At 37.9% G+C, this 24,226-nt stretch overlaps 1 protein-coding gene across 1 annotated transcript in view; it reads left to right on the forward strand.

Annotated features, from left to right (window-relative positions):
- SPATA6L (spermatogenesis associated 6 like) overlaps window positions 1-24,226 on the forward strand; it is a gene marked incomplete at its 5' end in the record, with an annotated part of 45,383 nt that overhangs the window by 5,644 nt on the left and 15,513 nt on the right. The window contains 4 exons of the mRNA XM_079707145.1: window positions 2,870-2,911; window positions 11,670-11,794; window positions 19,365-19,442; window positions 22,115-22,354. Coding sequence (XP_079563271.1) covers window positions 2,870-2,911; window positions 11,670-11,794; window positions 19,365-19,442; window positions 22,115-22,354 — 485 coding nt within the window. The remainder of the gene's footprint in view (window positions 1-2,869; window positions 2,912-11,669; window positions 11,795-19,364; window positions 19,443-22,114; window positions 22,355-24,226) is intronic.

Here is a 24,226-nt window from a genome sequence, read left to right on the forward strand (position 1 = left end):
TTTTTTCATGTGCTTATTGGCCATTTGTATATCTTATTTGGAGAAGTGTCTATTCGGATCCTCTTCCTATATTTTAATTGGGTTTTTATTATTGAGTTGTAAGTTCTTTATATATTATAGATACAACTTTCATATCAGAGGTATGATTGACAAATACTTTCTCCCATTCTTTGGATTATCTTTTTGCTTTCTTAATGGTGTTCTCTGAAACACAAAAGTTTTTAATTTTGATGAATTATATTTTATCTATTTTTCTTTTGTTACTTCTGCCTTTGATGTCATAACTAAGAAACCATTGTGTAATTCAAGTCAAAGATTTATGTCTATATTTTCTTCTAAGAGTTTTATCGTTTTAGCTCTTACATTTAAGTCTATAATACATATTGAGTTGAATTTTGTAAATGGCATGAGCTAAGGGTCCAATTTCATTCTTTTGCATCTGGATATCCAGTTGTCTCAGCACCATTGTTACTAAGAGTAGTTTTCCCCCATTGGATGGTTATGGCACTCTTGTTGAAAATCAATTGACTGTAAATGTGAGGTGTTTTTTTTTGGGTGGAGGGGGTGTCTCAATTCTATTCCATTGATTCATAAATCTATCATTATTCCAGTGCCACACTATTTTGATTATTGTAGCTTTATAGAAAGTTTTAAAATCAGGAAGTGTGAGTCCTCCAACTTAGTTCTTCTTTTTCAAGCCTTGTTTTTGCTATTTGGGTTCCCTTAGTTTGCCATACGAATTTTAGGATCAGCTTGTCCGTTTCTGCAAAGAAGCCAGCTAGGATGTTGATAGGCAATGATAGATTGCATTGAACCTGTAGATCAGTTTGGAGAATATTGCCATCTAAACAATATTGTCTTCCAATTCATGACATGACACGTGGTAAGAATTAATTGAGTGTAAGGAATTTAGAGACTGAGATAGATTAAGTGCTTTACATTACCATTGGGGTGATGGTTGGAAAGGATATAGTCCTTCTTCCTGTTTGGAAAACCCAAAATTATGGGGTGTCTTGGCTTTTAAGTTTCTTGGCATTTAAAATTCTGTCCTCATGTATTCATGTTTTTCATAAATCTACAAAGGGAGAATTTTACGTTTATTGTATATATTTTTTTTCAGCTTTATTTGAGGATATAATTGACATACAACATTGTGTAAGTTTAAGGTAACAACATGTTGATTTGATACTCAGATATTTTGCAAAATGATTATTACAGTAGTGTTAGCTTACACCTCTAGCACATCACATAATTACCATTTCTTTTTTGTGGTGAGAACATTTAAGATCTACTCTCTTAGTAACTTTCAAGTACAGTATTAACTATAATCACCATTATTGTCTATATTAAAATGTTTTTACTTCTAATATTTTGTGGGAATTATCTTTACTGATTTTTTATTGTTATACCATTTGTATTTTAAATTACTTTTAATATTTAAATTTTATTCTTGGCCTTATAGACATTGAACATGGGCTCACTATTTTTTTTAACATCTTTATTGGAGTATAATTGCTTTACAATGGTGTGTTAGTTTCTGCTTTATAACAAAATGAATCAGCTATACCTATAAATATATCTCCATATCCCCTCCCTCTTGTGTCTCCCTCCCACCCTCCCTATCCCACCCCTCTAGGTGGTCACAAAGCACCGAGCTGATCTCCCTGTGCTATGCGGCTGCTTCCCACTAGCTATCTATTTTACATTTGGTAGTGTATATAAGTCCATGACACTCTCTCACTTCATCTCAGCTTACTCTTCCCCCTCCCCATGTCCTCAAGTCTGTTCTCTACATCTGCATCTTTATTCCTGTCCTGCCTCTAGGTTCTTCAGAACATTTTTATTTTTTTTTTAGATTCCATATATATGTGTTAGCATGAGGTATTTGTTTTTCTCTTTCTGACTTACTTCACTCTGTATGACAGACTCTAGGTCCATCTACCTCACTACAAATACCTCAATTTTATTTCTTTTTATGGCTGAGTAATATTCCATTGTATATATGTGCCACATCTTCTTTATCCATTCATCTGTTGATGGACACTTAGGTTGCTTCCATGTCCTGGCTATTGTAAATAGAGCTGCAGTGAACATTGTGGTACATGACTCTTGTTGAATTATTGTTTTCCCAGGGTATATGCCCAGTAGTGGGATTGCTGGGTCGTATGGTAGTTCTATTTGTAGTTTTTTGAGGAACCTCCATACTGTTCTCCATAGTAGCTGTATCAATTTCATTCCCACCAACAGTGCAAGAGGGATCCCTTTTCTCTACACCCTATCCGGCATTTTTGTTTGTAGATTTTTTGTTGATGGCCACTCTGACTGGTGTGAGGTGATACCTCATTGTAGTTTTGATTTGCATTTCTCTAATGATTAGTGATGTTGAGCATTCTTTCATGTGTTTGTTGGCAATTTATATATCTTCTTTGGGCTCACTATTTCTAAATAGACTTTGAACTCAGGAAATATAAAAAAAAGTTGTTTTATGTCTAATTTATATAGTCATATAACATACTGTTTTAAGCAAGATAAGCTTTTATAGGTTAATGGATAACAGTTGTATTTTGAATTTTTAAAATGAAAAGTAGTATATTGTTATTTCCGTGATTTATGAATACATCTTTAAGAGAGAAAATATCATATTTTGTCAATATTTTTCAGGAGACAAAATGGTATGTTTATAACTCAGTTATTCTCACCCCATGCCCCCAATTTACTGGGTCTAGAAATACCTGAATCATTGTTGGTATGCCACTTACTATCAGTAGTAGTAACGTAAATGGGGTGTTTATGGCAGTTTTAAACTTAGTAATTAATGAAAAACTCTGACAGTATTCTAAAGTATTAATATCTCATTTTTCCTTTTTAGGCTTTCTAACCAGGTTTGAGTTAATACAGCTAGTGCCTCCAGGTAATGTGCCAATAAATGAATTTCTAAATTAGTTTAATTTAATTTTAAAAGGATTTGGCATGACAAAATGGGGACTGGCATTTAAAAGCTGTGCTTTGTATAACACATGCTTTTTACCCCCACCAGTCTGTCGAATTTTGCCCACTTTCAAAAGAGTAACTTTATGGGTTTGAAAAAGCAGTAAGCATAGCTTAAACAGGTTCTTTGACTTTCCATTTTTTCATAATTTTATCTAATAATCATCAAATAATTTTTTTAGTCCTGGCTCAGCTTCTTTCAAGTGTTTGCTTTTGGCTGTGTCGTCATTTGTAGAGTGAGTGAGTGAGAGTGTGTGTTTGTGTGTGTGTGAAACCCAAAGCCATCTTCTGTGTTGATGCTAGAACAGGGTTGGCAAACGACAGCCCCCAGGCCAAATCCAATCTGCAGTCTGTTTTTGTATGGCCTGTGAGTTAAGAATGGCTTCTACATTTTTAAGAATTAAGATTTACTTCATATACTGTAAAATTCACCATTTTCAAGTGTACAATTCAATTGTTTTTAGTATGTTCACAAGATTGTGTGACCATCACCCTATCTGATTTTAGAATTTTTATTACCCCCAAAAGAAACCCTGTACTCATTAGCAGTCACTCTTCATTCCCTCCTCCTCCCAACCCCTGGCCACCACTAATCTACTTACTATCTCTAATTGATTTGCTCATTCTGGACATTTCATGTAAATGGAATCACAATTTATGCCCTTTTTATGTCTGGCTTCTTTCACTTAGCAAAATGTTTTCAAAGTTCATCCTTGTTGAAGCATATATCAGTACTTCCTTCCTTTTTATGACTAAATAATGTTCTTTTATATGAATATGCCAAATTTGTTTATCCATTCATCAGTTGATGGACATTAGAGTTGTTTCCCCTTCTGGATATTATGAGTAACACTTCTGTGAACATTCATGTACAAGTTGTGTGAATACATGTTTTCTGTTCTTTTTTTTTTTTTTTTTGCGGCACACGGGCCTCTCAACTGTTGTGGCCTCTCCCGTTGCGAAGCACAGGCTCTGGACGCGCAGGCTCAGCGGCCATGGTTCACAGGCCCAGCCGCTCTGCGGCATGTGGTTTCCTCCTGGACCAGGGCACGAACCCGTGTCCCCTGCATCGTCAGGCAGACTCTCAACCACTGCGCCACCAGAGAAGCCCTCCATGTTTAACTTTTTAAGGAACTGCCAAACTGTCTTTGGTTTTTACATTTTTAAATGGTTGGAAAGAAATTTTCTTAAAGAAGAATATTTACTGATACATGAAAATTATATGAAATTCAAATTTCATCATCTGTGATGTTTTATCCATGCTCATTCATAGAAATATTGTTTACGGCTGCTTTTCTGCTGGAATGAGAGTTCAGTAGTTGGGACTATATGGCTTGCAAAGCCTAAAATATTTATTCTCTGGCCCTTTGCAGAAAAAGTTTGAGACCTCTGTGCTGGAATCATGGGACTTTTGGAGGAAACTGTTCTGTGAGGACTTCGTTTTGTGTTATGCAAGAGACCTGAGCTAGTGAGAGCAAGTAGGAACTGCCACCTGGTGACACCACTTCTCAGAGTTTCTCAATGTGGCTGATTATCTGGTGATTTTAGAGTCTGCATGTATGTATGTGTGTGTGTGTGTGTGAGAGAGAGAGAGAGAGAGAGAGAGGGAGAGAGAGAGGATACCTAAAACTCAGAAACATTTCTAATACTCTTCTGATCTTTGCTACCATATGCTTTGCCCTTTCCCTTCCCAGCTTCACAGTTTTAACTTGTAGAAAGCATCCCCAAATGATGAGGAAACCTGTATTTATATTTTGGTGAACATGTTTCTTGCTATTTCTCTGTGGTTAGAAGAACACATGGATATGGAATTTTTACATAAATAATGTCACATACATTTTCTTCTCTTACTAACTTCCCCAATTATATGTTACTGTTATATTGTAATTTTTAAAAACAGATCGAAAAACATTATTTTTGGTATCATGAGGAATTTCATGAATTTACTTATGTGTTTTTATAGGTCTATAAAATATCTGTAAATAATATTTGGGGTTTTACTTTTTCACTCTACATCGTTACCTGTAGGTAACTTATTTGTCATTTTCAATAGCTATGTATTTTCCACAGTGTTATTACCAATTTTAAATTGATATTGTTGCGCATTAGGATTTGTCTTTCATATATTTATAACAATTATTTTTTCTCTTGATATATTTGTAAAGAATAGAATTGCTAGATTGAACCATATCTTATAACCTGAGAGTAAACTGATCCCCAGCAAGTTTCCATTATTTCTGCTGCATTCAGCACTGTATAGAGTGCCTCTTCACCATATCCTAGCTAATGCTGGATGCTATCATTTGGATTTTTTGTGTTTATAAGGTGTGTAATAATTCTTTAAAATACATTTCACCATATTTTCCGGTCCCTTCTTTTTAGATATGATTTGTGACAACCTTAACATTTTAAATTTACTTCAGAAATTTTCCATTTTCCCATATTATAATTTATTTTCTTTCTTTCCTTCTGTATAGTATGACTGTCAGTGTCCTTTGATTACTTGTGGAGTGACGTCTGCATATTAACATTGCATTTTGGTATAAATTCCTGATATTTTTACCAAAGTTTTACATCAGTTATGCTTGACACATGTATTTCCCCTGTTTTGTTGCATTATTTTGATATTTTATTGTGTGAAACTTTCTTTTTCTTAAGAAAGCATGGGAGAAGGAAGGTGAGTCTGGCAGATGCCTCAGCTAAAGCAGAGGTGGCTGTGGAGGCTTTTATGAGGATCATGGCCCTGCCTACTGTGGCTGTTCTGGAGCAGGTCAAGGGCCCCAGTGGAGTGGAGTGGACCCAGGAGTCTGTAGTTCTTTCTTCTGCTGCTTGGTTTGTTGGTAGAGGCATGTCCTGAAAACAGATAAGAACCCCACTCTTAGTGGGTCTAGGGATGGACACACTTGTATAGGTCAGTGCTTTCTTAGGTAGGCAGAACAGAGGGAAGATCAGAGATGCCTCCTACCTGCTTTTCAGAAATTCTCATGGAATGTTTTTTAGCCTAAAAGTAACAGGCTAAAATCAGGGCACTGAGTTTTCTTCCATAAGTTTTTTATTTGACCCAATTTTATGTTCAAACGTATGTCACTGTTAACTGGCAAGTTATATTTTAGTATGCTAACAAAATAGAAGCAGGACCATTTTGATCTTATTTAATTTTTCGTGAGTTAAAAAGATTACCCAGTATCTATAATAAATATTCTCACTAAAAATTGTAAATAACAAAATAATATAAAATAAAAAGTAAAAAGCCACATTCGTCAACTACCTCTGACAATAATTACAGTTAACAATTTGTTGTATATCTTTCTTAGGCCTTTAATAATGCATTTAATATGTATAATGCATTTAGTATATTCAACCAATTCTAAAATATATAGACATATACACAAACACACACTCACGTATATATACATAAATATTAAATATGTCTAATATTTAGTATATGTATATTTAATGTATATATGTATATATATAGGTTGAATGTATATTTCCTGCAACTTTTTAAAATCTGGTATATTTTTGACTGCCAATTTTTTTTTTACTTGACCGGAAATCCATCTGTGAGAAGGTCGCAAGAATAGTTCAAAATTGTGATGACTGGAGAATATTGAAGCTGGGTGCATGCTTACAGGTTATAACTCAGAAGTTAATCAGATACAAAGTGGGGGCTTTATTGTACTTGTCTTCCTTTTGTCTACAATCCTTCAGTTTCAGATTGTAATTTTAGTGGAATTAAACTTGAATTGCTTGATGTAATTAATTTTGTTTAGCTTCAGCTGCACTACAGATTGATCCATTAATTTGTCCAACATATGTTTATTGAAGGTGTACTTAGAAAATGCCCTACACTGTGCCACTTCCTGGTGGTATGCCAGTGGCACCAGGTACAGAGTGGTGACGTTAAGCCGCCTTGATCTGCTGGTTCTTGATACTAGCTAATTAAGTAAAAATGATTTGCTTAAAGTCTCAAGTGGACTGTGCTGTGGGGTCACATGGACCACATTTAGGTTATCAGGGAACAATTCTTCATTGGCCAAATTGTTACCTTTTCATTTTGTTGTAGATATTACTGTATTTGATATTTTTTCATAGCACTTTCAAACACACTTACTATAATCAAAAGACATATTATGACCATTAAGTTTTTGATACAAGTACCTCAGATTTGCATACGAATTTACTTCTAAAGAATGAAGAGATCCAATGGTTTGGCTTAGAAGTAATAAAGACTCCTCTGGGTCTTCAGTTTACAAAGATGGGAAAAAGCAAATAGACACAGGGGGGCAGCATAATTCTGTTTGACAGTGAGCTTGGTGCTTTTTTTTTTTTATTGACCTCTTACACAGAAACTTCTGCTTTGGGATAAGTCATGTATATTCAGTCCAGCTGTAAAATGCTCAGTCCAGCTGTAAAATGCTCTTTTTTAGTGGGCACCCATTCCGTGAATCAGAGCTTGATTTTTTTTTAATTAATTAATTTATTTTTGGCTGCGTTGGGTCTTCGTTGCTGCTCGCAGGCGTTCTTTAGTTGCGGTGAGTGGGGGCTACTCTTTGTTGTGGTGTGCAGGCTTCTCATTGCGGTGGCTTCTCTTGTTGCGGAGCGCGGGCTCTAGGCACGCGGGCTCAGTAGTTGTGGCTCACGGGCTCTAGAGTGCGGGCTCAGTAGTTGTGGCACATGGGCTTAGTTGCTCCGCAGCATATGGGATCTTCCCGGACCAGGGCTCGAACCCGTGTCCCCTGCATTGGCAGGTGGATTCTTAATGACTGCGCCACCAGGGAAGCCCCAGAGCTTGATTTTATACTTTGTAGTGATGTTTACTAGGCATCAGCAAGGAAAGAACTCCTGCCTCAGATGATCTGGTTTTGAATTCCTGCTTTGCCATTTGGCATCATGACAAGTGTCTTCAACTCTCAGAGCCTCATTTATCTGTAAAGAAGGAATCAAGTGAGACTCCATATGGGGAAGCAAGCTGTCAATACTGATATGCTCTCTAAATGTTAGATATTTCTAGAAGCGGTATCGTTATTAAAATTATTATTTCTCTTAAAGTCTCATTTGTTTCCTTTTTCCGGGAGAAGTTTTTCACTAATGGCATTGACGATGTCCCTGTCTGTGCCGTTAGCCTATTAAGAACACCAAGCTCTTTCAGGCAATTTACTTGGCTTATGAGACTTGCTCAGCCTGTGCACATGTTTATTTATTATTTATAACCTAGGCTCTTGCTGTAACATCCCCTTGGTGTGCTGACATTTTCACACTGGGTGGTAGTTTGGATCTTTAGAAAATGACCAAACCAGAGAGACAGAATTGAGAAGCTTCACAGCCTTCTGTTTCTCTAACCCTATTTCAGTTTCTTTTTTATTCCAGTGATTCCAAAGATAACAGATAACTCACTTGCAATTCTCGGACCTCTCATTTTTATCTTAATTCTTGCTAAATGTAGGAATAGTAAGTAATAGGTATCATTTTGGATGCAGTGACAAGAACTAGCCAAAAACATATGAAAGGAAAAAGGAAAAGCCCACTGTGTAGAGCATCATACCAGGTGTTTGTTCCCAATAGGAACATACGATCGAAAACACACGATGTTTGTGCAGACCAGCGTAGTGTGGGGAGCACTGCTGGGCTGGTATCACAGATCATTGAATGTATGATGCTAATTAAGTTAAGAATCTCAAGGTGAGATTATCCTGGATTTAGAGTGAGCCCTAAATCCAGTACCTTTTTTAAAATATATGTATAAATTTATTTATTTAATTTTTTGTTGCGTTGGTTCTTTGTTGCTGCACGCGGGCTTTCTTTAGTTGCGGCAAGCTAGGGCTACTGTTCGTTGCAGTGCGCGTGTTTCTCATTGAGGTGTTTTCTCTTGTTGTGGAGCACGGGTTCTAGGCGGGCTTCAGTAGTTGCAGCATGCAGGCTCAGTAGTTGTGGCTTGCAGGCTCTAGAGCGCAGGCTCAGTAGTTGTGGCACACGGGCTTAGTCGCTCTGTGGCATGTGGGATCTTCCCGGACCAGGGATTGAACCTATGTCCCCTGCATCAGCAGGCAGATTCTTAAGCACTGCGCCACCAGGGAAGTCCAAAGACGGACAAATCTTTAAGGTAGAGATGACCTCAGTGTGTTTGAGGGACAGCAAGAAGGGCAGGAGGGATGCTATGGAATGACCAAGGAGGAGAGTGATAATAAAGGAAGTAGGAGAGGTGATTAGAGGCCTGATTATACAGAGTCTTAAAGGCTAAGATAAGATGCTTAGATTTTATTCTAATATGGCAAGCCTATTGGAAGGTTTAACCACGTGAAAGTCACAATCTGATGTAACCTCACAGTGTGCGGGGAATAGATTTGAGTTCAGGAAGAATGGAAGCAGGGAGACCAGCTAGGAGGTCATGGTGGGGGCTTGGACCATGGTGGTAGCTGTAATAATAGAGAGAAGGGAACAAAATTTAGATTTATTTTGGAGATATAGTCAACAGAACTTGCTAATGGATTGATGTAAGGAGTGAGAGTGGAATCAAGGATAAATCCTAGATTTTTGGCTTGAGTAACTATTACTGGTTCCTCTGATGGGAAGGTAGGGGAGAGCTGATTTGTGGGAAAAAGTCAAGAGTTCTATTTTGGACCTGTTATGTTGAAGATACTATAAGACACTTAAGGTAAAACTTGAAATATGAATAGAATCTCAGCAGGATGGGAAGGAAGAAAGGATGTTTTGTAAGAAATAGCATAAGCTGAGGAAGTGCAGAGCAGAGGAGGGAAAGACACATCATCAGTGCTTTGTGGCTGGAGCATGTCTGAGAAGGGAAGAAGAGAAAGAAATATGATGAAAAATGTAGAACACATTCTTTTTGCACTTTGATCCTTGTTGGAATCCAAACATTCATATTAAATGGAATAAGTAGGAAGAAATTAATCCATCATATTATTTGATGTAAGGTCAGTTATTTTCTACAGTTGATGCACCAAAATATACCCTCATCAGAATTCTTCAGACAAATAAAATAGGAGTCACAAAACACTAAAGTTGAGACAGGCTGGGACCTGGGACCCTTTGCTACAATGCCTGCACCTGGACACACCTATCCTCCAGCAACGAAATACAAAGAAACTATATGGGACTAAAAATAACTGCGTGCATGGGCACTTGGGGCAAATTCTGGACAAAAGATACAGAGACCAAAAAACCCACCTGCCACTTCTGAAGAGCCTGGAGCAAAAACAGGGTGTCGGGGAGCAAATGCAGGGTCCTGAGCATGCCGCCTGCACTCAATACACCCCACTGGAGGGGTGGGCAAAACACCTAAGCCACCCTCTGGCCTGATCCCTGGACACACCCCTACCCTCACCCCCTTATAAGGAACCAGCTCCGCCTCCGGGACCGAGCAAGCAAGGGAAACATTATTTGTTTTTGCTCCCTCCTGAGGTCGCAGGGGCCCCAGTAAAGCCTTGCCTGAGTTTCTTATCTGGCCTCTAGTCAATTGCTATTGGTTGGGGAAGGCCAGGAACCCTGGTCAGTATCAAAGCTACCTCACTGACTACAGTTAATTTTTTGGTGGTGCTCTGTACAGGGGCCACTCTTGGTCCAAACCACTTGTGTAGTGCCTGTTTTGTAGAAGGCACCTTCTCCATCCTTTACCTCAGTGATTCTTAATCATATTACACCCAAGATTATCTTTTGGTAATGAGTATTTCATACTATCCCTTTTACCATATTGAAATAATATTCACAGTTAATATAACCAATTATATAGGTCACTGCAAAAAATACATAGTATTCCAGCCATAATCTAAAGGAGAAATACAAAGGAAAATGATTTAAAATAAAATGACATGTATACTAATATGTAAATGTTGAGCAAAATGTAATATTTGGATATGATATGATTTTCACAATGCCAAAAGGGTCTTGGTAAATATCCAAACAAAGCAAAGTACAATTGTTCCTTAATTTACATGGTACCTGCATTCCTGAAAATTCAGTGTATTTTTAAGTTGTACAAAAAAATGCTTTGTGTTTATAATGTAACAGTTAGATTCCAGGCTCAGATAACTATAAAAAGTTTTCTTGCCCGAAAGAATGTCTGGTAGGATGTTAAAAAGTCGTGCAGGAGTGTCTTGAGCATTGCAGGATACATTGAACTTTGGTTCCTGCCTGTGAAATTTCTCCACAAATTTCCAAAATGTCCCTGGGTTTGTTACCAGTACTGCTGAGAACCACAGCTCTGGCTGTCCTCTGAGCCATTGGGATGCTGACATTCCTACATCACAGAACACATGGAACCGGAGACTACACTGTAACCTTTGAGTGAACAGGGCATTGTCTGCCTGTTCTATCCCTAGGACCTGGCCCACGGTATGTCCTTAGAAAACATTTGTCGATGTTGGATGGAAAGAGATGGATGGAAAGAGATTTTCCCTTTTGTTCTATTTTGTGGAGCAACCCTTTAGATAGTCTTTTTCTCTGCAGTGACTTGGGAAGGCTTTTAAAAATTATGCATGAGACAAAAAGTAGTAGAAGTCGTTGCCTCTTGAATAACAGGTGCTGTGATCAAAATGTCTATTTTTATCTGAGTGCCGTCTCTGACATCACTTGTCTAAGCTTTTATTTCATTGAACTCAGGGATGTAGATACATCATTTTCAGAACATAAATCTACTTATGCCTTTTTTCCTTTGTTTCTAGCGTGGGAAGAGTTGGCCTACTATGAAGAAAACACACGGGACTTTCTCTTCCCTGAACCCAGGCTGACACCTTCGCACCCTGGGATGTGTAGGGAGGTGCTCATGAAGACAGTTGAAGGTTTTCCGGTAAGTGATCTGTGCCCAGCTGGGCTTCTGTTGGGAGAGGAATTCTTGGGACCTGAACATTTTACTCCTGACAGGACCAGTTTGTGGGCAGATCACTTCATCTTGGTTAGTGCTCCTCATGTTCTCTTCAGCAGCCCTGATTAGATGCCCCACTCAAAATAATAAATGATACTGATTCCCACTATTGATCTGAGATGTGGGAGTCTTTTTTTTTTTTCATTAAATACATTCATTTTGGCTTTCTTCCCACATCGAAATACTCGAAGTAACCAACATTACTATGGATTGCCCTGGTTCCTGTAGGAGTACCATATTTTAGCACCATTTATAAGAATACAGATCAAGGCATTTTTCATTATATAAAAGGTCTTAAGTACAAAAAAATTATTTTAAAGTTCAGAATTAAGCTCAACCACCCCTGGTTACTGGGAAAAAGATTGCCAAGACTGTGGTTATCTCCAGCCCCGTATCCTTTCCTTGGATTACCCATGTTTTGGCGAGTTCACCCCTGTGCCACAACTACACCCAAGAAATCAACAAGAATGAGATAAAGCTCTGGTCAGTGTTCTCCCTCACTGTTAATGAGCATTCAAAATATGGAAATATACAGATGGCCATAAAGGCCTGAGAACAGAGATATATACATAATAAATGGCTTGTTGATATGACTTTTCACTACAATTGTCTATTATCTCCAGGCTTAATGACTACTCTGTATAGTTCAATTATACTTACTAACCCATTCCACCATTCCCAGTAATAAATTTCAATTTACCATGAAAAAAAAAAAGCAAACGGCACAGCTCACCTTCACCCTCCCAAATGTGGCCAGGTCTCAGGCTGTGGGACCTCGCATACTTAAGGATATCACTTTGTGACTGCAGGCCAGTGAGCAGACACATTCATACACACGCATACATCCCTTCTGGTCATGGCCGAGCCTACCTTGCTCCTACTACTACTGCTACCAAGGGTGGGAGCAGCCAAACCAGTTTAGTTTTGTGCTTCTCATGGCTCCAAGTTATTAATTGGATCACACAGGTATTAATCATCAGCTGCCCATGTCTTAATTCACTGCATAACTCAGCACTGGCTCCCTGATCTCTCCAGCCACTCAGAAGAGATCACCAAGGTTTTCCAAAAGAGTTAAGCATTACATAGTCTTCTTCTGTTAAATAGGGAACTTAAACTTTAGAAAAAGGAATTTGCAGAATCCATGCACAGAAGTCTTCCACTAGTTCAGATTTTTATCCTTGTATAATGTAAGCCATGGAGGTCTGTCAGGCATGAGATGTGGGAGTCTTATCTAACCATTCTAAGTCACTGCCGTATTCACACCATCACATAGTTATAAAAAGGTTGCTTCTTTCACCTTTTTTTTAATTTTAAAGTTTTTTATTGAAATATAGTTGATTTACAATGTTGTGTTAGTTTCTGGTGTATAGCAAAGTGATTCAGTTTTATATATATAATATATATATAATTATTCAGTTTTATATATATTATATATAATAATATGTTATTTATATATATTATATATAATAATGTGTTATTATTTATATATATTCTTTTTCAGATTCTTTTCCATTATGGTTTATTACAGGATATTTTTTGAATTAATTAATTTTATTTATTATCTGCTGGGTTGGGTCTTCGTTCCTGCGCATAGGCTTTCTCTGCTTGCCGCGAGCGGGGGCTACTCTTCACGGCGGTGTGTGTGCTTCTCATTGCGGTGGCTTCTCTTGTTGCAGAGCACGGGCTCTAGGCACACAGGCTTCGGTAGTTGTGGCTCGCGGGCTCTAGAACACAGGCTCAGTAGTTGTGGTGCACGGGCTTAGTTGCTCTGCGGCATGTGGGATCATCCTGGACCAGGGCTCAAACCCGTGTCCCCTGAATTGGCAGGTGGTCTTAACCACTGCGCCACCAGGGAAGTCCCTGTTACAGGATATTGAATATAGTTCCCTGTGCTATATATAGTAGGACCTTGTTGTTTATCTATTCTATATGTAGCAGTTTGTATCTGCTAATCCCAAACTCCTAATTTATCCCTCCCCCACCGCCTTTCCCCTCTGGTAACCATAAATTTGTTTCCTGTGTCTGTTTTTTCATCTCCTCTTAATGCAGACTAACTGAAAGATTTAATATCAGTTTATTTAATCATAGCTATTGTTTTAGTAATAATAATAGTAAAATAGAGTAGTGATAGTAATAATGCTACTTCTCATTTATTTTGTGCTTGGGTTTTTTCATGTGATATGTTATTTTCCTCATAACAGTTCTTAAGTCAGCCAAGGCAGATATTATGGTCTCTACTTAATGGAGGGGAAACTGTCAGAGGTTCACAGACTGATATTACTGAAGGATCTTAAAAGATAAAGCAGTTATTTAGTTGATTATCTAACTGTTTGGGGGCATTATCTGAATCCAAATTCAAAATATTAATTTTGATGTTATCTGGGATGATTTTTAACACTGCAGAAACTCTGACAATTTTCTTTACTTTTATGTCACTTGGATGACCTCTGTTTTAAGGGCCACATCCTTGTGAATTATAAAAAGCATACTTAATACTCAACTTTTCTGTTACTGCCCCATGAATCACCATTATTATAATTTAATAAAGTGTTATTGTCTCCATTTTGTTGAGAGTACTGTGCAGAATACATAACATGCAGGACCCCTGTTTCTAGGATGTTTATGATGACAGGACTTCTAGTTCTAATACTTCAAACAGCAAGCATTCATCAAAAGTTCTCCTAATCTGAATTCCTAATGAGCATAACTTTAAGTCCTCCAATAATCTTTGAAGGTTTGGTGAATATCACTGACATCATTTTTTTTTTCTCAGAGATGTTCTTTGTGTATCACTTATACCCATGGTACTTGTGAGATGCTCGTCTTTATTATGTTGAGTTATTGGAATTTTGCTCTTCAGAAGCAAAAAGGGATAAAAACTGGTGAGAATTAGGTGGGAGATACTCTTTATATTAACTTTGGTTTGCCCAAGTTTTCTATTAAATAAATTCTATCTACAAACACTGGGCTGGTATCCAGCTAAGTATCAAGACAAGAAGAAACACATTTTCTCATATTTTCCCAAATGTTATCTTTGTTTAACTTTATGGGCATAAGTAGGGAGAAGAACCTACAGAAGTTGTGTTTGTAGTTATTCATAAATGCAGGTAATCATAAGTGAAAGAGCTTTAAAACTGCAGGGAAACATCTTCATGCATTAGAGGTAAAGTATCAATTCTTACAATGAAGTTAATGAAAGTATATTTTAAACAATTTGTAAAAAGATAGAGGAGCTCAATTTCTCTATGTTCTATAAAGCAAAATAAAACCAATTGCTGAAGCTTTACTAATAGCTGACATTCATTGCATGCTCGCTAGATGCCAGGCCCTGTGCTGAGCTCCTTACATGGATTATCTTGTTCAATCCTCCTTAACCCTGCATGGTGGGTACTATTATTTTCCTCATCTTAGGCATGGGGAAGCTGGCATGGAGAATTTATCAAAGGTACTCAGAGTCACAGACCTGGTGAGCAATGGAGCAGGGATTCTCATGCTGGCCTGTCGGGCTTCGAAGTTTGCACTCAAGTCGCTGCATGATGCTAATTCTCTCATGTTTATTTCAGCCCAGGGTCCAATTTCTTTTCATTAATGTTGTAGGATATGAGAATAAATGACATGTGCGGGTCAGGCAAATCATTCACTTCATTTATTTTCTCTTCTTAGTTCATTAAGAATTAGATTTATTTCCTCCAATAAAATGTGACTTTTTCTTTGTGCTTCCATATTTTATTTCATTTCACTTGTTATGCTAACAGCCTTTTTTTCCTCCTTTTCCTGCTGAGGTCAAGAATTCTGAGGAGGGGAATGTAATCTGTTTTTTTGTTAGGTAAAGGCTGAATTTGTAAATTAAGTGGAAACAATATTATTTTTTAATTATTAATTTTTAGATAATAATTTCCATTTTTCTTTAGTGCAGTGATTCTAGGAAAATCCTACTGTTAAATACATTTATTGACCTAACCATCATCACCACCATCCCATTGCTGAGGGGATTGCACAAGATAGAGCCTGTAAATTTCAGCTATAAACTGTTACGCTAAAATCAGTACTTCTATGAAAAATACCTTCCTCCGTATTGTCTGGAAGTCACTGCCAGGAGTGGAGGTCAAATAGGTGAACAAGATGGTGTTACAGGCTGTGGATTCCTTACTGGTAGGGGACCCTCCTCCTCTTCTCCAGGCAAAGTGGAGCTGCATGTACAGCAGTTAAGTGTGGACTCAGGTGGTCTGGGTTCAAGCCCAGTTTTGTCACTGAATGACTGTGTGATTTGGGGTAAATTACTTAATCTCCATGTGCCTTAGTTTCTTCATCTGTAAAATGGGACTGGTAATAGTTCTTGTCTTATAGGGTTATTAGGAGGGTTAAATGAGGTAATATATGTATAGTCTTTAGCATAATATCTGGTGTATAGTTAAGTGCACAATAAATGTGAGCTGTTATATTTTATTAAACTGTCATTCAAGGGTTAGTACTACTTCTCCATGAGGCATTAAGAAGACTACACCAGTCTGTGGCTTAAGAGATAACTTGTTCAGGCTCAGGCAGCTGGGCCGCTGGGGACCTGGGGCTTCACGCACCCATGAGGTTTTGGATCTCCACCAGTGGTGCTGTGGACCCCGGAACTCCCCTTCCCCCACCCTCTTCTTCATGTGGGCAGTCTTGATAGCTGGAGGTGAGACTGTGCCGGCCATGTTATTGTGCATTCTTTATGAAACGCCACCCCCCCGCCCCAGTTATTCAACTCTGTGCAGCAACTGGGCTCTTGTGTTTGTAAGCCCAGAAATCTTGAGTCACAAGTCCGGGCCTAACACTCTTATGGGCGTACTGTGCATTCTAGAGGCAAAAAAAAAAAAAAAAAGAGGAGGGGGAGCTGAGGAGGTAGGTTGTACCTGTGAGGACCTGTTCTATAGACAAGATGAATGTACAGGACTGAATGTGCATCGGAATGAATGAATGCACAGGAATCGAGCTGACTAGTTCATCCATGAAGCCCCCTGAGAGGTAGCATGAGGTAATGGAAAGAGGATGGGTTTTGCTGTCCAACAGAGTTTCAACTCTTGGCTCTACTGATCCCCAGCTGTGTGACATTGGACAGACTAACCTCTTCGAGCCTGTTCCCTCACATTTAAAGTGGGATATAATTGTCTACTACACAGGTTGTATGAGGATTAAATGAGATCGCACATGTGAAAGCCTCTAGGAGCACCTGGTACCTGTCTAAACATGCAGTGCATGTTGATTTCTTTTCCCTCTAGGGCTTCGGCCGATGCAAATTCTTCTTGCAAGTACCTGGAGTATGTTATATAAGTGAAATGAGCTGTTAGCAACTGGAGGGAGAAGTCACTATGGGTGTGCCTGGAGGGGAGAGGGTGAGGCCAGGCTTCAAGAGACAGGTGGGATTTGGATGGGCAACAAGAAGAAAGGGAAAGTGCCCCCAGAACAAAGGGGTACCTGGCCAGGCGGTGTTCTCTGGGGGAGAGGAGAGCAAAGGGTCATGTTCAGAGGGGCTGCAGGTGACTGGATGGGGTCAGTTGGAGACAGTGTAATTCAGCTCCAAGTCCTATCCCTGTTTTGACATTTACAAGACATGTGACCTTGGGAAAATTGCTTAATATCTCTTTCTGCCTCAGTTTTTTTTTAAGAAAAATAGTTGTATTTTTTAAATGTACAGTAAAATTGACTTTTTTTGATACACAGTTCTATGAATTTAACACATGTATAGATTTGTGAAACCACCATCATAATCAGGATACAGAACAGTTCCATCACTCCCCAAATCTCCCTCATGTTATCTCTTTATAGACACATCCTCCGCCATAATCCGCTAATCTGTTCTCCATCATTAAAACTTTGTTTCCTCTTGAGAATGTCACATAAATGGAATCATATAGTCTGTAACCACTCAAGACTGGCTTCTTTCACTTAGAACAATGTTTTTAAGATTCATCCATGTAGTTGTGTGTATCAGTAACTTGTTCCTTATTATTACTGAGTAGATTCCATTATATAGATATACCACAGTTTATTCACCTATGAAGAACATTAGAGTTGTTTCAAGTTTTTGTCCAGTTCTCAGTTTTATCATTTATAAAACGGGTTGATGTTAATAGTTGTACTTTCCTTACAGCACTATGAGAATTAAGTAGGATGTAGGATAGGGTATATGTATGTGTATGTATATATATGTGTATGTATGTATATATATATATGTATGTATCACAATGTTTTAGATAGGATGGTACCAAGCAGAAAAAGAAGTATTGATCAGTGAAACAAAATGAAGAGTTTGGAAATGGATATAAATATTTCGTATGAGGTGTAAAGCATGTTTTCAAAGCAGGTAGGTAGGGAAGGAGAACTTGTATCCATCCCTCCCCCTAGGTAATCTCATTCAGTTCCATGGTCCAGTGTTTTAAATAGAGTAGCTAACGGCGGGGACACAAGTTGCAATGCCTGGATTCAATTACCAGCTCTGCCAGTACTAGCTGGACAAGTTGCTTAAATTCTCTGTGCCTTAGCTCACTCATCTACAAAGTGGAGATACTACTGGGACCAACCTCACAGGGTTGTTGTGAGGGTTAGATGAGTTAATATATGCAAATCCCTTTGGTTGGGCTCTGGCACATAATATGTAGTATTATATGTGTTTAGCTATTCTTATTATGTATGTATTTTATTTTATTTTCAGCTTGGTTGGTGTATAATTGACAAACCTATATATATTTAAGGTATACAACTTTATTTTTGTATATACATTGTAAAATAATTGCCACAATCAAGCTAATTTTTTTTTTTTTTTTTTTTTTTTTTTGGTCGTGCTGTGTGGCTTGTGGGATCTCAGTTCCCTGACCAGGGATGGAACCTGGGCCCCGACAGTGAAAGTGCCAAGTCCTAACCACTGGACTGCCAGGGAATTTTCACAATCAAGCTAATTAACATATCCATCATTTAACATTGTAAACTGTTGTTTCTTTTCTTTTTTGTGGTGAAAACACTTAACATCCACCCTTTTAGAAGATTTCAAATATAAAATATGGTATTGTTAACTATTGTCACATTGCTGTACATTCCACTTCTAGGATATGTTCATCTTGCCTAACTGAAACTTTGTACCCTTTGACTAACATCTCCCCATTTCCCCCATCCTCCAGCTCCTGGCAACCAGCTTTCTATTAGCTGTTTCTATGAGTTTGTTTCAGATTCCACATATAAGTGAGACATGCAGTATTTGCCTTTCTGTGTCTGGTTTATTTCACTTGGTATAGGGTCCTCTGGTTTCTTCTATGTTGTCACAAATGGCAGGATCTTCTTTTTAAAGGCTGAATAATATTTCACTGTATATATATTCGTTATGTATGTATTTTAGATAATGTGTGTAGATTATGCCAACTACACAAAAGAGCATTTAGGTTCTCAGATGATTTCAAGTTAGGATAGGATGAGCAAAGACGCTCTTTCCATTTTATTGGTTTCTTTTATGCTGTTTTATTTTCAGGGCATTGCTCCCAAAATAGAGTTTTCTACGAGGACAGCCATCAGAGAACGTGTGTTTCTGCATAGAAACAGATTTCTTGTAAGTATAATCGAGAATCCAGTGATAGAAATGTTAGAAATTTTCTCCACAAATTTAAAGAATTTCAGCCTAAACTCGGTTTACCAAGTTTAGATGCAACTGAACAAACAGAAACCTGGAGACTTATTGCTAGGTTTGAATTTCCATAGTCAAACTGTTTGTTCAGCCTGTCACATCAGAGTGAGTATGTTTGGCATGTATTCATCATGGCATAATTGGTGGAACAGAATGATCCAGAAGCTACGATCACAAGCTTGATGTGTCGTTTAGTTAGCTTTTGTTGTTGTTGTTCCATGACTTTTACTCTTGATTTTATCAACAGTAGTGTTTCCTTCTTTCCTGTGCTGAGGCTGAAGCTCAGAGTTGTATTTGTGGGCCACCTTTGGTAACAGTGAGGGTCTTGGGGCATCCATGAGCACTACCTTCATTTTACTCCCTTGTTCAGCCCTAATTTCCCCTTCACCCTGATTTCTTTCTGTTTTTGTTTTACCTTATTGTCCATAATTTTGCAACCATGTAAAATCGTTTCTAAAATGATATAGAGAATTAATGAATATACTTTGTAGTCCTCACCTGGAGTCCTAGAAAATACCTTGAAAATGTGGGCTTTGGGTTAAGAGGTACTGAATGAGAAGGGTCACTAATCTGTGCAAGTCCATCAATCCCCTGGGCACCATAACTCATAAATGGGAAACCAGTGGTTAATTTTCAGGAAGGCAATAGCTGCTTTTTAGTCTCTCCTTATTTACCCACTGTTTTCTCCAATCTGTTTAAGTGTACACAGTGATTTTTCAGTTTATTATTCTTTTTCTTCCACTCCACCATTTTAATCTTGTTTTAATCTCCTAATATAGGTCTTCCTATATTAACTTTTTTAAGTGTTAACTTTTAAAAATAATAGCTTTCATTGTTTTCCTATAACAAAAGTATCCCATTTATTTTATACAATTAGAAAATACAGATAAGAAAAAAGGACAAAATAAAAATAAAAATTACCTGTTATTCTTACTATCTAGAGATGAGCATGACTACTTTTTTGAATATATTCTTCTGTACACACACACACATACACGTATTGTTTTAATTTTAGAAGATTAGGATCATACTATACTGCATATTATTTCATATCATATTTTCACTTTGAATGTCATGAACGTGTTCTCACATCCTTAAGTATGCTTAAGCCAGGCAATTTTTCATGGCTTCATACTATGCCATTGTACAGAAGTACCATAATTTTTGGCAATTCATTTTTCTGTTGTTGGGTACTAAGCTGATAAATCAGTCAGGGTCCAGTCTGGAAAACAAACCATACCTGTTACTTTAACAGAAAGATTTAATGTAAAAAAAAAAAAGAGGGCTAAACAAGAGCTGGAGGACTGAAAGGAAAAGGGGAACACTGAAGTGATGGAGATAGTAACTACAGGAAGCAGCTTCCACCTCTAGAGTTGGGGGGAAAAAGGGAAGAGGTTGGGTCATCAAGAACATAGAAAGTGGAGGAAGAAACCCCATAGAAAGGGCACCCAGACATGTGGGGAGGGGCTGCTCTCCCGGGTGTTTCCTCATGATTTCAGAGGGGAGACTCTGATGAGCTGGGACTCAGACCTCTAAGGAGGGACACTGCTCATTGCTGCTGTCCCAGGAGCTTGGAGGAAGGATCCTGTGGGGCTAGACTCAAATCTCTGAGCAAGGGGCTCTGGCCACCTGGTGCTGTGAGGCTACTTTTGGATTATGGTTGGAAAAAACTATAAACTGGAGCCATTTGCTGCTGTCAAGGTGAAGAATGGTTGCTGGGGTGATGCTGACAGGAACAGAATGCAAAACTGGAAGTCCCGGTCCCTTCCTCCTCCTCTAGTCTTATGGTCTCCCTCTAGCGCCCTCTAGTGGTGAAGCCTAACAGAACAGCTGGAAAAGCCGAAGGGGGTTTGCAGAGTGCCAGGTCCAGTATCATAAAGCTGAGTGTAGAAAGGTGGGTTTGGAGCTGAAAGGAAAGTGCTTACTCACCAATATAGTTGGTTTCTAATTTTTGAAGTGTTCTAAGAATTTCTGTAGCTATACATATAGCCATAATTATTTCCTTATAATAAATTCCTTGAAGTGAAATTGCTGGACCCAAGTTTATGCCAAATTCTCTCTCTCTCTCTCACTATATTTCTACATCTATCAATCATCTGTCTATGATGGGGTGGGGGGGTATCTGATACTTTCCAACTTTCTCATAATACAAATAAATGTCACTGCTAATAGTTGAAATATACTAGTGATACTAACCTGACCTGAAGAAAATTTTTAAAATACCCTTCCTTAAGTTCATGTTTTATAAATCTGAGATGTTCAATCTTCTACCTTAGTTAAAGTTCAATTAAACACAGTTATATTCTGATTGAGTTTTCTTCTTTAAAAATATTGTTTCTGGGCTTCCCTGGTGGCGCAGTGGTTGGGAGTCCGCCTGCCGATGCAGGGGACACGGGTTCGTGCCCCGGTCTGGGGGGGTCCCACATGCCGCGGAGCGGTTGGGCCCGTGAGCCATGGCCGTTGAGCCTGGCGTCCGGAGCCTGTGCTCCGCAATGGGAGAGGCCACAGCAGTGAGAGGCCCACGTACAGCAAAAAAAAAAAAAAAAAAAAAAAAAAAAAAAAAAAAAAAAATATTGTTTCTTTTTTTGGGTTTTCAGGAAGAAAGATGTAAGTCACGAAGGCCTTTATCCACATCAAATGGACCAAAATTCCCCTTAAGTAGTATAAAGATGAAACCAAGGGAGAGTAATCTCAACAGACTGCCCCAAGGCATGCAGTCCCGGCTGCCCTCTCCATATTTCACCAGGCGTTTCTTTCAGGACCAGCCAGCTCAACTGAATCTTGGAGATAGTTTCAAAATACCTGGAGAGAGCAAACCTCCATTTGTAGTAAGACATGTGAGCCTAAAATTATTTTTCACAGTCCTTTGGAATGGTGAGGGTGTGAATGAGGGTGGAATAAAGGAAGGTTGGACCATGAAAACAAATGGGTAAGTAAATAAATAGAGGAAATTCAAAATGAATGACAGCTATGATTAAATTATGTTCACTTCCTAGAGTCATTGTCAGGAAAGATGTCTTATGCAGAAGACTTGCTTAGTAAATGTCTGCCATCCCTATTTTTAATTTCTGAAAATTATTAATAGAGAGTGTTATATACATATGATAACCTGCCACTGTCCAGAAAAATGAATGAACTCTCAGTGGTAGAGGATGCATATCAAAGGCTGGCATATACTCTGTACCAATCTGAAACCAAAGCCTCATTTGTTTTAAGAAAACTGGTTTGAGTTTTATTAGTGAGGTTGTTGCTTAATGGCCACACTTTTAAGAGCAGGAAACATATGTCTGCAGGAAGATGCAATGATGTGCCACAGTCAAAGCCCTTAATTAAAGTTATCTTAGATTCAGCCCTCAGGAAATAGTAGGCAAATTTAATCACATTTGTTCTCATAGTCTCAAGATTTTTTTACTACTATAAAAGTAAAGGAAAATGTAGAGGAGTTCAAGACAAAAATTACCCACAGGTTCACCAGAATAATAAAATCATTGTTTAATTTGATACATTTTCTTTTGCCTTTTTTTGGTATTCATAATGTCTTATTTTTTCCCACAAAGTTGTAATTATACTGTATATACAGATTTGTTTCTTGATATTTACAGTTAATATTACATTAAAAACACTTCCAGTATTAGTTCATATTTTTCATGAACACCATTCCACATTCTAGTTCATGACTTATTCTTCAGAATGTTAACTATTGGTATTATTGTCAAGTTGGTAATTTGACTTAAAGTTACCCGTGATGATGTTTGTGCATTAGACACAAGAAATGAAGCATGGTAAATCTCAAAGGCAAGGTGCTTTTGAGATGACTGGATAAAGAGTTGGTTTGTAGGTAGAACAGAGATGTTGTTTGGCTAGAAAGTACAGGATAGCTGTTTTCTTCATGGTGACCTGGGTAAAAATGTCTGGCAAGATCTAGCAACCACTCTTTAAACGTGGCTTCATACAAATATTGTTGAATTGAGTTTACTGAGTTTGATTTATATCATTTGACATAAATTTTTATAAAATACAACTTTAGTGTATGCCATTATGGGCTAAATAACCTTAAAATCTTGGAAATTTTCTTAGGGAATTAAAACTTGCTTGATACTTTTATTTAACAAATTCTTATACAGTCTTTACTAATGTGCTAAGCTCTTTCCTAAGTGCTCTTTTATTTAGCCAGATTTCCTGATGATATCTGAAGTTTAAGTGGCAGCATTAAAATGTAGAGGACCTGATGTTGTCAAGATTGTAAATTATAATCAAAGTATTTCTTGAAGTAGATTGAAGAGTAATATTATAACATGCTTTCTTAAAATTAAAAAAAAACAGAAATAAACAATGTTACAAAGAAACTCCAGCAACTTTATGTCATACATATTCTGCAAGAGTCTCTATTTCAAGTATTTTGACATGTTGGCAAATCATGTTGTCCAGTGTAAGAAAATACGGTTACCTTAAGTAAAATAATACAGTCACCACTATTCTTTTTTTCAAGGATATAGACACTCAGACTGGAAGGGGATGTGGAAGGCTGAAATGTCACCTTGTGAAAATCCCTTGTCTTCAGGGAGGACCACACCTAGGCCAGTACTACTCAGACTGTTTAGGAACATGAAACTCTGTCTGGTTCTAAAAGAAGGTGAAATAAATGTCACTTGCTGTTTTCTGGGCTGGAGCCTTACCAGTGGCTAGAATATGATTTGTGCCTAGTGTTA

This window comes from Hyperoodon ampullatus (assembly GCF_949752795.1).
Source record: "Hyperoodon ampullatus genome assembly, chromosome: 6".
Taxonomy (NCBI): Eukaryota; Metazoa; Chordata; class Mammalia; order Artiodactyla; family Ziphiidae; genus Hyperoodon; species Hyperoodon ampullatus.